Source organism: Notolepis coatsorum (genome assembly GCF_963971535.1).
Source record: "Notolepis coatsorum genome assembly, chromosome: 14".
Taxonomy (NCBI): domain Eukaryota; kingdom Metazoa; phylum Chordata; class Actinopteri; order Aulopiformes; family Paralepididae; genus Notolepis; species Notolepis coatsorum.
The window spans coordinates 57,624,863-57,639,011 of NC_140178.1; the positions used below are offsets into that span (position 1 = coordinate 57,624,863).

The 14,149-nt window shown below is 42.2% G+C and overlaps 1 protein-coding gene across 1 annotated transcript in view; it reads left to right on the plus strand.

Annotated features, from left to right (window-relative positions):
- crlf3 (cytokine receptor-like factor 3) overlaps positions 1-13,331 on the plus strand; it is a 143,761-nt gene extending 130,430 nt beyond the window's left edge. Inside the window, exons 7-9 of the mRNA XM_084329939.1 lie at positions 7,183-7,321; positions 9,242-9,354; positions 10,688-13,331. Coding sequence (XP_084186065.1) covers positions 7,183-7,321; positions 9,242-9,354; positions 10,688-10,956 — 521 coding nt within the window. The 3' untranslated portion in view covers positions 10,957-13,331. The remainder of the gene's footprint in view (positions 1-7,182; positions 7,322-9,241; positions 9,355-10,687) is intronic.
- The last annotated feature ends 818 nt before the right edge of the window (positions 13,332-14,149 follow it).

The window sequence follows — 14,149 nt, forward strand, 5'->3', positions numbered from 1 at the left end:
CCCTCTCCTCTCCTCTCCCTCTCCTCTCTCTCTCCTCTCCTTAATCAGAGTTTCCAACGCTATAGGTCTATATGACAGGCGTTGTACTCTTAAACAGTAATGTATATTTGTAGATCTGGTATGTCATAAATGTCTGGATGTAGCAGTACTGTCTATATCTCTGTATGTCATATATAGATGTAGCAGTACTGTCTATCTGTATGTCATGTTATGATGAATTGAAAATGGGGGACCCTGATGTAAACAAGATTAAAGTCTTTCTCTGGTCTGCATCCCCTTAACAATTGTGTGTATTGAGCCGTACTGTATTGTACCCATTCTGCAATCTGTTAAATAAAGTTTTCATTCATTCATTCATTCATTCATTCATTCATTGTCCTTGTGTTACATAAAACCCATCTGTGGCCTCGTGCAGAGGAAGGTGGTAAATACATGTTAAGATATTCCAATGTACAGTTTTGCATACCATTGACTCAGAATGGTCTGTTTTATTGAAATCGTCACAGCAGTATAGTTTGTTTATACTTCAGAAGTATGATATTTAAACATGGTCCCCAAAATGAATGGAAGCGAATGAGGAGCCTGACACCTGGGAGGAATGGGGGTGTTGCAGCGTTGGGGATGTTTAAAAAATATAATTTAATATATAATATAATAATTTGTGCTTCACCTAAAAATTTGGTCTATCCTTGCATTTATGCTCTTGGATAGAGCTGGCCCTCATAACAGGATGTAGGATAGTATTGAGACATTGGAAATCAACAGTAAATCAGCTTCAGAGAGTGGAATGATGAATTTGCTAGATTAATGTTGTGGAAAGGTTGTTTGACACAGCAGGAGACGATATTTCCAATTGTAACAAATAGGTAATTTATTTAAGAAAAGAAGTTCGTTAACAGCAAGAGCTATGGGTCAAAGATGATCGCCACAGCTTGAACAAAAACACTCTGTCCTGGAACCCTTTGCCTGTCCCTAAATCCCCTCTCAGTCCTGCCCCCATGACAGATATGATGACGTGTCACATCATGTCAGATCTGACATGACGTACATTAAGATGATACGTAGATTTAACATTGGAGAGAGAGAGAACATGAGGAGAGATAAGCAAGATATGATATCCACACACGATATGATGTAAAACATTAAGAACATGAAGAGAGAGTGAGATATGTGTGTTTGTGTGTGTGTGTGTGTATGTGTGTGTGTGTCTGTGTGTGTGTGCGTCTGTGTACAGACGTGTGTGTATTGTATGTGTGTATTGTGACACAGGGAATGTGTGTGTGTGTCGGTGTGTATGTCTGTGCGACTGTGTGTGTCTGTGTGTGTGTGCTGTGTCTGTGTGTGTGCTGTGTATGTGTGTAAGAGAGAAAAGACACAAGATTAGAACACACGATATGATGTACTGAAATGTCCATCTACTATCTTGAGGCTGTTTTAAGAACATCAGCCAGACTGTCGCCCTAGTGTCTTTGAGCCCTGCTAGTTGACCTATATTAAACTAGTCAAGACTAACCCCTTTCCTACCTCCACCCTCGTATACACATTTTCCCCAACATTCCCCCATTTGGGGCTATCCCTAGTCCCACCCAAATCATATAACCAAGAAAATGTGAACGTCTAACTAAACAAGAAACCTTACTTCATTCACTGGACCCCTAACGGACCAACAAAAGCTGACTACCGTTCTCACAATAAACACAAAACCGCTCAAAACAAGAGTAATAATAAAACATCAAAAAAAAATAAAAAAAAATGTATAATCCTAACCTGACAGACAAATCCCCCCAACCTCCACCGCTTACCAAATGAGCCACAGTTCCGGCCGGAAACCGCGACTCTCATCAGGGAAAGGAGAAGTTGACCGTCAGAACTAAACATAGAACATCCCTCCCAAAAAAAATGACATTGTCTCTTCCATAACATTGAGTCCCAGTGTCCATCGCTCAGCCCCCCTTCCATGCCCACGCCATAGTCTCCTCACCGTATTGCCAAAAGTCACATTTTGCCAATACAGCAACCACCACGCCACACCTCCAGTCCTCGTAGAAGCATGTCCCCATGCCTGGACGGGAGGCGCTGGTACCGACCTCACCACGTGTCCCCCATCTTCGACGGGAGGTGCCCATCTTGCCCACTGCGTTAGCCCCCCCCCTTTGTCCCTCCAGTCCCCAGAACCGATCCCCCGACCACTTCTTCTCAATGCTTCCTCAGGCTCAGAACCGACACTCTGCCGATGCCCCTTCCCATTCCGGTTTGACCAGGACCACAAGTAAAATAAACACATATACACACTAAACAACGATGCATACAGCAGAGGACATACTGTTAGACCGGAACCCGCTCATACAGAACCTCATACTCAAGGTAGGTGTCCGTTGGCAGAGGCGTACAAAGGCCGGGGACACAAAATGGCCTTCCGGAGGTACTTTTGATCTCGACGTATGCGAAGAGATGAATGTAATGATTCGTAACCACAAGCCAGGCGACAACAGCAAAAAGAGGTTGAGAAAGAGGACAGAAGAGTTGGGGGTAATGAAGCTCTACGCCCAGAAGGGGAGAGCATACAGGCAGGAAGCTTTAGCGCTAAACCAGAGAGAGGCGGATATAGGGAAACCAACATCCCCACCTTATGTCACGCAATTGCCGGTGGGCACTGTGACAATAAGAGGAGAATATGAGGAGACGGAATTAGGGACCCCTGCTAGGTCAGAACACGTCAGGGTCACCAAATGTTGTGGAAAGGTTGTTTGACACAGCAGGAGACGATATTTCCAATTGTAACAAATAGGTAATTTATTTAAGAAAAGAAGTTCAATTTAAATTTGATTAGTGGCCGCCACTTGTTAAAAAAGGAGTCGCCCCAGTGTAAAAACACCTCACCGTGTTCGTTTTAGCCGCCCTGCCGGGCCCCCTCACACGGCCAGCTCCGGACCTCTTCCGTAGAAATTCTGCCGGTTGTCGACACCAAGGTAAGCGTTGGGCTTTTTAGTATAAATATCCGTCAGAGTTTCTGCGGGAGGGTTGAGCTGACTGTGTTGACGAGGTCTGGGAAGGACGGCTAAAACGAACACGGTGAGGTGTTTTTACACTGGGGCGACTCCTTTTTTAACAAGTGGCGGCCACTAATCAAATTTAAATTGAACTTCTTTTCTTAAATAAATTACCTATTTGTTACAATTGGAAATATCGTCTCCTGCTGTGTCAAACAACCTTTCCACAACATTAGCCTCTTTTGAGCAATTTATACACAAAGTTAATAATAGCTTACATATGTTCAAAAATACTTGGGGTCCATATTTGAGAATGATGGGTAAATAAAAGTCAGGATATCTTGGGTCCGATTTATACTCTCTGTACATTTTATAATTATACAGTAGATATGTCATGTGTAACCGTAACATGTAACGACTGATTATATGATCAAGGTGAGGAATGTTCTGGACTGTATTTCTGTATTTTTGTTTATTTTGTTTTATTTTTTATTTTTCAGGTTGGTTTTCCTATCCTTTTAGTGTCTTGTATCACAATGATGTGATATGGAAAACAGAGTTTGATAAACACAGTCTGGATAATGGAAAATGCAATACAAAAATGTTTTAATCCAAAAAAAATTATCCTGCGGCCGCTCTTTATTTAAAAACAGCCAATCAAATCCCCATCAATGGAAAACTAACCCGCCCATACCCATGCTGATTGGTCTTTGTGTGAGTATATGCTTGGTTTCATTCCAGCCTTGCCTAAACACCAGCTGATGATTTCACTAATTGTCTCACCTCGTCAACTAACTCACCTGGTGCAATGTGCAGTTAAAATGAAAACTTGGCCCATGATTGAATTAAGCATTACATCACGCGCAGGAGTGGTTTGTGAACAATAAACCATGCCTAGGTGGTCGTTAGGCCTGAGGCGCAGTCGAGGGTCGTTAGACCCCCCTAGGCATGGTTTATTGTTCACAAATCACGACTGCAAGTGGTGTAATGCTTTTATACAACTGCCACATTCATCCAACCTTATTGCTATACAATAAACACACATTAATCGAAGATTTATTGAAAAAACCATCCGCCAGAAAAAGTAGTTCCCACAACAACAAAAAAGACAATTTGCCTCCATGTGGAAGCAGCTCGGAAGTGCATCCAACCAACTAACACATCCAACTGTGTGTTATTGGAATGATTGAGAGAAGTTGCCTCATGTGGAAGCAGCTCGGAAGTGCATCCAACCAACTAACACATCCAACTGTGTGTTATTGGAATGATTGAGAGAAGTTGCCTCATGTGGTAGCAGCTCGGAAGTGCATCCAACGGATCCAACAAACTAACACATCCAACTGTGTGTTATTGGAATGATTGATTGAACATTTTATTACCAGATGCAGAATGGGTACAATACAGTACGGCTCAATACACACAATTGTTAAGGGTATGCAGACCTACTTTCTATAGAACTTCATTCTTAGATGCTTCTATAGAAAGTAGGTAAAACAAATTAAAAGGTTTTCTTTGCCCTATGAAAAAAAAAGTTTTCTTCGCCCTATTTTTTATTTATTTTTTTAAACCTATTTTAGAGGGCCTAAACTTAACCAGTTGGAAACCAGGCGTACAGTAATAAAATTAGCAATCAATCAATTCAATAGACCATGCTCACTTAAAACAGCGCAGCACTCAGCTGCTTCTCTCTCAGGCTACGTTTAGACGGAGAGAGTCTGAAGAGAAACTGCAAAAGTCGTCTTACTGTCTCACTTTTAATTTTGCGTTTAGACTAGCGTTTTGGGATGGAATTCTGCATGCAGACGACGCTGTAACGACTCGAGACGACTGAGCCCCGCTGTCACACGATTGGCGCATATGTCACATGACGTGCTGTGAAGACCCGCCCTACTCTGCCTCTGATTCGCAGACTGTGGGTGGGGAATGTGATTGGACCAAAGCAGAGTCACTCACAGACAGTGGGTCCAGTACTAATAGTTGTGATAGCCGCGGGACAGATTCTTGTGTATTTAAAAGTACTGCCAATGTAGCCTTCAGGTGATCGCCATGGATAGAATCAGACATGCTTTGTTTACGCTTCTAGGATACTGGCGCATGCCTGTGATGTAAGCAATACGCGCAACGAGAGCCTTGACAACCCTTTCGTCATTGTTTTATGCGGTTTGACAGTTTAGATGATAGCGCAAAGGTTTATCGTTTCTAGGAATTCCACCCTGGAAGGTGGTCTCACTTTTTTACGGTTTCACCCCGTAAAAACGCTGTTTCCGTATAAACGAAAGGCACATCCGAAAAAAAAAAATTGCGGATTCACCTGCTAGCGTTTCCGTCTAAACAGGGCCTCAGTCTGACTCTCCCCCGCCGTTGCAGACAGGAGAGTGTGTGTGTGTGTGTGTGTGGGGGGGGGGGGGGGGGTACGCCAGCGTCGGACAGTGTGAGAGTGAGCGCTGTAGTCAGGGGGAAGGAAGAAGAAATTTAAAATAAAATTGCAAATAATCAATCAATCAATCCGCGATTTTTCTTTTCTTCTACAATGACTCATGACCCATCAATTACATCATCCAACATTGTTTAAAGGACTAAGACATTCGCCGCGACAGAATCGCTTTATATTTAGTCGTTATGACGCTATCAACATATCCATTTGTTAAAGATTATTGTCCGCCATCTTGTTTTCTCCGAAGAATCAGCACGGCGGAGTGATGCGATTCGGTTGTGGGTGGGTCCTGGGACCAGGAGCGTGGAGTGTGCCCTATACATACGTGTAAATGGACTGTTTCAGCCAATCAGAATCGAGAAATTTGCATGCCGTTGTATAATGAGTTTGAGACCCCTGGTCTATCCCTTGCAATAAAAAAAGTTTTTACTTTTACTTTTTAGTACTTTTCAAAAAAGTTTAAACTTTTAGACTTTTACTCAAGTGTGTTTTTAGCCAGATACTGACTTTTACTTGAGTACGATTTTGAGACAGTACCCATACTTTCACTTTAGGGATGTCCGATATTATCGGCCGACCGATATTATCGGCCGATATCGGCAGTAAAATGTGATATCGGAAAATATCGGTATCGGTAAAAAAAAGAAAAAAAACAATAACTATTTTTTTTTTTTTTTTTTACATTTATTTAACCTTTATTTACCCATGCAAGCAAGTGAGAACCAATTCTTATTTTATTTATTGTCAAAAGTATGCATGTTTGTTTAATTCAACAACAAGAGATATGTAATGTTAATTTTTACTTTTTTAATGATCATATTTTGCACAGATAATGCTTACATTTAGAAAGCCTTTTGAATGCATCCAGTGAAATTATTAGTTACCTGAAATTATTCCGTTTTTTTGGGGGGAAACCCTGCATATATCGGTATCGATTGATATTGGTATCGGTATCGGAAATTAAGAGTTGGACAATATCGGAATATCGGTATCGGTAAAAAAGCCAATATCGAGCATCCCTATTTCACTTAAGTATAATTGCTGGGTACTTTTTACACCCCTGACACTAGGGCTCTAACTCACGGTATTTGATGGAATTTGGTTTGATCCATATTCACGAGAATAAGTTGCAGTGTACTTGCGATTTGCAGTATATTTAGTCACATTTACATTACAACTTACATTTAGTCATTTAGCCAACGCTTTTATCCAACGCGACTTACAAGTTGTGTACAACAAGTCAGCAGGAAGGGTACAACTCTGGCAGCTCTGACTCCATCAGAGAGGACCAACCAACCTTATGAAGTGATGAGTGTTGTATCTAATAGAGTAGGGCAGAGTGATAGACAGAGTCCAAGGATTTAAGAGTTGAGGCCGCAGCATGTCTATAAATGACATCACCATAGTCCAAGACTGATAAGATGTCATATTTGTACTGTATGTATTCAGATACACAGTTACAAAGTGACATACATACAAAATCTACTTTTCAGGAACAAAATATAAAACTGCCATATTTTCAAATAGATTTATTAATTTCAATAAATGCATGATGTTTCCAAAGTCAATGAGTAATCGTGATCTCAATATTGACCAAAATAATTGTGATTCATATGTGTGCCATAATCAAGTTACTATGTGTCTATAATGTCCGTTGAACCTCTGAATCTTATGTGCGAGTACAATTTCTTAGGTGGATTCAAAGAAAGCATTGTGTGTGTGTGTGTGTGTGTGTGTGTGTGTGTGTGTGTGTGTCAGAGTGGTGTCTGGGGACAGAGGGCTACATCCTGAGCAGTAGGAAGAACATCGCCATGCGTAGTGACGCCTCACCCTCGCGCTGCCCCGTCCTCTACTCCAACGCACCCAACTACTTCTGTGGACAGACACTCACCTTCAAGTCAGTCTACACACACACACTCTCTTTCTCTCTCTCTCTATATTTCTCTCTTTTTCTATCATTATATTTTGTGACACATGCAAAGATACACACTATATCATACAATAACAGTAGGCTAAAGTGAGTTTCAAGTTTCTTTAATATTTGTCATACAGAAGTACAGAATACTTTTATACAAAATGCTTCTTACTGTTACGCTCCAGAGACTGTGCAAGACAAGATAAGTATGAAATAAAATAACATAGTAAAATTAGAAGTAAAAAAATGAGGTCACAGTGTTCAGTTTAGACATATGTTCAATGTTCGATGCAGAATAGACGTAGTTACCATACAATATACAATACTGTGCAGTGTACTAATATACAATACTATATAGTGCAAGGCAGAAACGGGACAAGGTGCAATTTAGGTGCAATTCACAGTAGGTGTACGAGTTGTAGTGCAAATCCTTTATCAATAAATATAAAGTGTAAAGTGTGTTTGTGTGATCTAAAGTGTGGAGAGTGGGTGCTGCAGTGTGTTGTTTGTTTGAGTGAGTGTGTGCGTGTGGGTGTGTGTGCTGTGTGCATTTGATGGTTGTTGCATAGTGTTTATTGTTCGTTTAGCAGCCTGATGGCCTGGGGATAGAAGCTTCTTCTGAGTCTTTCTGTGCTCGCCTTAAGACTCCGGTATCGCTTGCCTGACCGCAGCAGTTCAAAGAGGCAGTTGTTCGGGTGGCTCGAGTCCTTAATAATTCTCTTAGCCTTCCCCTTGCACCGCTTGTTGTAAATGTTCTGGAGGGTGGGAAGCCCCCCTCCAATTGTGCGTTCGGCTGAACGTGTCACTCTTTGTAGTCTGCTACGGTCTTGTGCAGTGCTATTCCCAAACCAGGAGGTGATGTTGCCGGTCAGGATGCTCTCTATTGTACATGAGTAGAAGTTCCTAAGGATCTTCTGACTGACTTGGAACTTCCTTAGGCGCCTGAGGAAGTAGAGGCGTTGTCGTGCCTTCTTCACAACACTGTCAATGTGTGTGGTCCATGTCAAGTCCTCGGATATGTGGGCTCCGAGGTACTTGAAACTGTTCACTCTCTCAACCGGTGCCCCGTCGATGCTGAGGGGGCTGTAGTCCTTGACCCCCGACCTCCTGAAGTCCACAATCATCTCTTTTGTTTTGCTGACGTTCAGGGAGAGGCAGTTCTCCTGACACCACTGTGACAGGTTCTCTACCTCTTCCAGGTAGGCCCTTTCGTCGTTGGCAGAGATCAGGCCCACCACTACTGTGTCATCAGCAAATTTGATGATGGTGTTGTTGTTCCGCTGTGCTACGCAGTCATGTGTGTACAGGGAGTAGAGGAGGGGGCTCAGAACACAGCCCTGGGGGGGCCCTATGTTGAGCGTGATGGATGAGGAGGTGCAGTTGCCGGCTCTTACCACCTGGGGTCTGCCCGTCAGGAAGTCCAAGACCCACTGGCAGAGGTCATAGTTCAAGCCCAGGTCCCTGAGCTTGACTATGAGTTTGGAGGGGACTATGGTATTGAATGCTGAGCTGTAGTCGATGAACAGCATTCTCACATAGTTCCCCTGCCTCTTGTCCAGGTGTGATGCTGCTGTGTGCAGCACATGGGCTATGGCGTCCTCCGTGGACCTGTTGGGGCGATATGCAAATTGCAGTGGGGGAGGAAATGTCTGTCTTTTGTGGTGTTTGTGATAATATAATTTGTTTGAATTTTTAGGTTCTGTATTTATTATTTTTGTTATTCTACTGTTATTCTATTGTCATTATTGTTATTGTTATTATTGTCTGGTGTTGTTCTGTTTATTATTATTCCTGTATTATGTGCGGTCATGTTTTGTCTTATATTCTATGTAAAGAAAAAATATATAAATGTGATTAAAAGAAAAAAACAGTAGGCTAAAGTAAAGCTGTGTGTGTGTGTAGGATCTCTGCAGTGGGCCAGGTGGACCGGAGGGACAGCCTGGGTGTGTGTGTGGAGATGGAGAGCGGGGCAGAGTCTCTCCAGAGAGACCAGGCAGTCTGCATCTCCACCAATGGTACGCTCGCATCACCTGGATCTGACACGTAGGGAAAACCCGATTGGTCAACTTCTTTAGGACTTCCTGGAATTATACACGGCTAATAAATGTAGGCTAAGTCACCAGTCAGTGCGATGACGGGAGCGACACCTATAGCAAGAAAGAACTGTCATGATGACCAGGAACTGTATTATGATGACCAATCAGCTTTGAGGGCGTGTGTATGCACATTTATATTCAGATATCACTTATATATATATTACTACTCACTAGGAGCTGACACATGTAACACCTTTTAAAATAGCTGAGATAAGCTCATATTCCACGCCGTCGAGTCTCAGTGAGTTGCTTCTGGTCAACGTGCAAAAAACATAATTTTTTCATCCGTACATTTCCGTTTTATACCGCTTTGAATATTAATATAGTTTGGTTGCTTCTGAGTCATTCCAGGAAAAAGACGCGAAAACTGCGTTTTTGTGTAATTCAATAAACTCGTTGTTATTTTTCGCCTGATTATCGGATCTTTCTGAAATCAACGCTTGATCATAATTATTATCCTTCCTTGTGCAAGCATGCAATGTGGTTTAGACCGGCACGCCGCCCCCAACTCCCCTCCTGCAACCCAACGGCAAACAGCCACACATACAGACACAGAGACGGCGTCGATCGGGGTAGAAATAAATATCAGATCAACGCAAGCTTTCATATATAATGTCCTTACCTGGTCTCTGATGTAATGCAAAAAAAAGAATCCAAATATCTGATCGCCATTCCAGTTATCCACAGCGATCCTGTCTCCGACGTATAAGACCTTCTGCCAGCTCAGACACATTCAGTACAGCATGCACAAGGTGCCCCGCTGAATTATGAATGGCAATAGCGAATAAAAGAAATACCATGAGAAAAACGTAGATCTACGTTTCCGGCACTCAACGATCGGGCAACAGAAGCGTAGTTCTACGTTTTCTGCAACAAAATGGTTATAGAGCATGGCAGCAGCAATAACGATGCACAGCAATACCTGATACCTACATTACCTCCACTCTGTCTGCAGCATGTCTCTCCGCACATGGAAAAGCAGTCTTCCTTATCAATAGTCTATGAGCGCTACGCAAAGTGGTCAGCACAATTTAGAAATGCACAAACACAGAGGCTTTCTGCATCCTCTGCCCTCGCTCTACCTAGGTGCCGCGCCTCGCCTAAAACAAGCGCAGTATTTCCATATCTCCGAACATGTCTGACGCGGAGAATCGCATGCTGTGTGCTACATGTCTGAGCGGCAACTCCAGGCAATGCCCGCACCCGATTCTCAGCACATTGTCTCGAGTGCATGTCTTCTATCCTCTCCTAGGTGCAGTGTTTGTCAATGGTAAGGAGATGACCAACCAGCTTCCCATCATCACCCTTGGCTCTGCGGTGACCTTTGACATGGAGGTGGTCAGCCTGTTTCCTGTCAGCACCAACAACAACCTGAGTGACGGGGCCAACTTCAAGCTGAGAGTGACCATTGGCTCAGGGAACCGAGAGGTGGTGTTTGATTGGCTGCTGGACCAGGCGGTGGACTGCCTCTACTTCGGCTGTTCCTTCGCCCACTCCGGTTGGAAGGTGCTGGTGTTCTAAGTGCCCCGATTGGACGACGGCACTGTCGATCACTTTGAAAAGGATCATGCGTGGAGGATAGCCTGACCTGTGGAGCTGAATGTGCCCCTCTGTCTCAGTTGCCTTTGCCCCCTAACCTACCCTAGCTCATGCCTTAACTTAGATCAGTTGTTCTTTTGTCTTCTGTACCTCCTCTTAGTAGTTTTATTTCTTTTGCTCATTTATTATAAATGTGTTGTTGTAACGTGGGAACTAGCATCATATTTAATGTTGCATAGAAAAGATTAGCTATATTTAATCAGTGTATGGATAGAAGTCATTGTGTTGGTGTGATACAACTTAGTGTTTGTATTTATTTATACATTGTTAAGAAATCTTTGCGCATAGCCCTTTACAGTACTCTCACGCACCCCTAGGGGGATACGTACCCCCATTTGAGAAACACTGCCCTAGATACTAGATCCTCTCTCAAAGACTTGGCTGAAATTAGTATTTGCAAACAACTCTTATCATTTGTTTTACACAACTTGAACACCAGATGTGTGGGGTAGGGTTTGTCACAAAGGATAATATAATGTGCCACAAAGTCGACTTTGTATACTTTTCTGTGATTGTCAACTTACCTGATTCTCTCTAAATTGTCCTAATGTGAGGGGAAACCCCACCCACCTGGCACTCCAAGCTGATTAAAACAAATACTATGAATTATTTATAAATAGATTTTTTTGCCTCTCCCACCTTGAAACGTTTGCTTCCTCTTAGCTAAATTGTTTGTGGGTCTGAACAATATGGTGGGAACTTGTGGAATTAGCCAGAGGGTGATGTGACCATCGCCTCATGGCAATCAAGCTCTGCTGATCTACAGGAAAGCATCATGTCTGATGAGTGGGGGAAGAAGATCCTCACACCAGGGTTCTGTTACGTTAGCTGTATATTTAGATACAACCTCTTAGGTCTTAGTATATATATAATTCCTGGCCTGCTTAAATACTTGGCCATTGTTTACAGCCGTTTTATTTTATTTTATGGCTTTTAGTCTCTTGTCATCTCCTCTCACAAAGAAAGGGGTTCAAGTTTCTACGTCATGACAACACAGACATTGGACAACACACCATGACAACACCGACACACACTGTATGTTCCATGCCCATAAAATGGCTGATGGTTTCTCTTTTGTGAGGAGTTGTGTGTGTGTCTGTCTGTTGGGGTGGATGAAAGAGAAAGGCATTAAAATATACCACCGCCTCATCAAACAGTAGTTGAGCTGCAAAGCATGCTGGTTGGTTTCACCTCACCAAACACAGCCACTGTGAAAGTCACTCCTCCAGTGTTTTTCTTTGCATCTTTCACTCTTTGAACAAGTGTGTTTAAAGCCTTTGCTTTTGATTCCATTTCAAGCTCTTACTTTGATATTTTGGCTATGACAATCCTAACAGTATTTACAAAACTAGTTATTTTAGTGGGGAGGAAAGTGTTGTATTTTTTATTTTATTTTCATGTGACATTTAGCTGTCTAGTGTTAGAATAAAAAGAAAACGCTCACTCACTTGTGAATAAGAGAGCAAAGTGACACATACTGTACCTAAAGGGTTAAATATAGCACCCTCGTCACCTCCTGATGTCATCACACCGGTAGATGTAACATAGTAAATTGGTGAGCTTAAAAGGATACGTATGTTGACTGAGAATATATAATCAACATATATAGACATTTATAATTCTTATTTTTCTTCACCAGGTGCCACATCATAGGGGGAAAAAACATCTACAATAGCTTAAAGGGGAACGTCCACTCTGACAAAGAGTCAGAGCCCCAGTCATAGTCTATGGAGCAGCCCCATATTTGACATCCCAGTTACTATAACTGGATTTTCTCTTGATTTCTAGCTTTAGAAGAGTGGCACGTGCTCACAAATACTGACTGAACTGTCCTGGGGCACTGGAGGAAAATTATGCTACTTTTTAAAACTGGTGGCATTCCTAATTGAAACTGATGGCCACACTAGGCTGACACTGTAGCTTTCATTACCCATTGAGGTACGAATGCTATGGAGCATGTAGCCTTTGTTGCATAATTGAAGTGTAACACAGAAACCTTTCACCCACGCTGTGCCTGGTGAGGTGGGAAAACATTTGTAAATCCTTTTTAGATACCAGTTTGCTTACACCAATCGATGTCTCATCAGTTCTATGTGAAAGTTATGTATCAGTTATGTATGTATTTGAAAGGGTGGGTTATTCATGTTGTCTTTATTTCTCTGCTAGTGTTAAAATGAGTGAGCACAAGCTCTTTAATGTGAAAACAGCAGTTGAGCTACCGACTGGAAGCTTTAGAGTAGATGATGGTTTTAAGTTCAGAGAATAAATGATATATTAAAGATGCTATAGATAATGTGTATGTAGAGTAATTGTTTAAAAAGGAATACATCCAGAGCTTTTAGAAAGGTGTGGAATAAAAGTATTGATTCATGAATTGATCATAAGAAATGTTTGCGGGTCCAAAATGAATATTGTTTACATGTTGCAGACATGTATCGCCTCCCTACTTCTCATTTCCTCATGTGGAACGCACCTGATTGGATAAATGACATGCTGGTGCCCTAGTGCGACATCTAGTGGCTGAATGTTGTCTATAGCACCTTTTAAGTCATTGCAGGATGTGTACGAGTTGATCTACGTTGTACAATATTGTAGAACCCTTTTAGGCCCAATTCCTTTGTTCAGTTTAAGCAGAAGCACCTGCGCCCACCCATTTATTCTCAGGGTGCCCTTGGACCTGTAACATCTAGATATATGAACAATGTTGGGGGAGAGCTTCTGGCTCTCCAGATGTAGACTTGGGCCTCAGGTGTGCGTTTAGGGATGTGAGGTGGGTCAGTGGTGGATGGTACTCAGTTCTCCACACAGCATCACATTACTAATGTATCTCTCTTGTTCTACAACCATGACTGGCTGGAAAGACCGGCATGGTGGAATGACCTCATGTTGCCTTTTCCCGTTTCCCCTGTCTGAATTGTGGAGAATTGAAAGAAAAGCTTACATTTTTTATTTTACTAATGGACATTGCATGGTACTGTATGCTTGATTCTAGACAAAATATTAGATCACCTGGCAGTCAATAGTACAAAACCTTTATTTTTTTCCTTTTAAATACAAAAAAAAGGAACTGTGACTCCTGTGACTCCTTTTTTCGTACAAAGTTCACAACTTCACG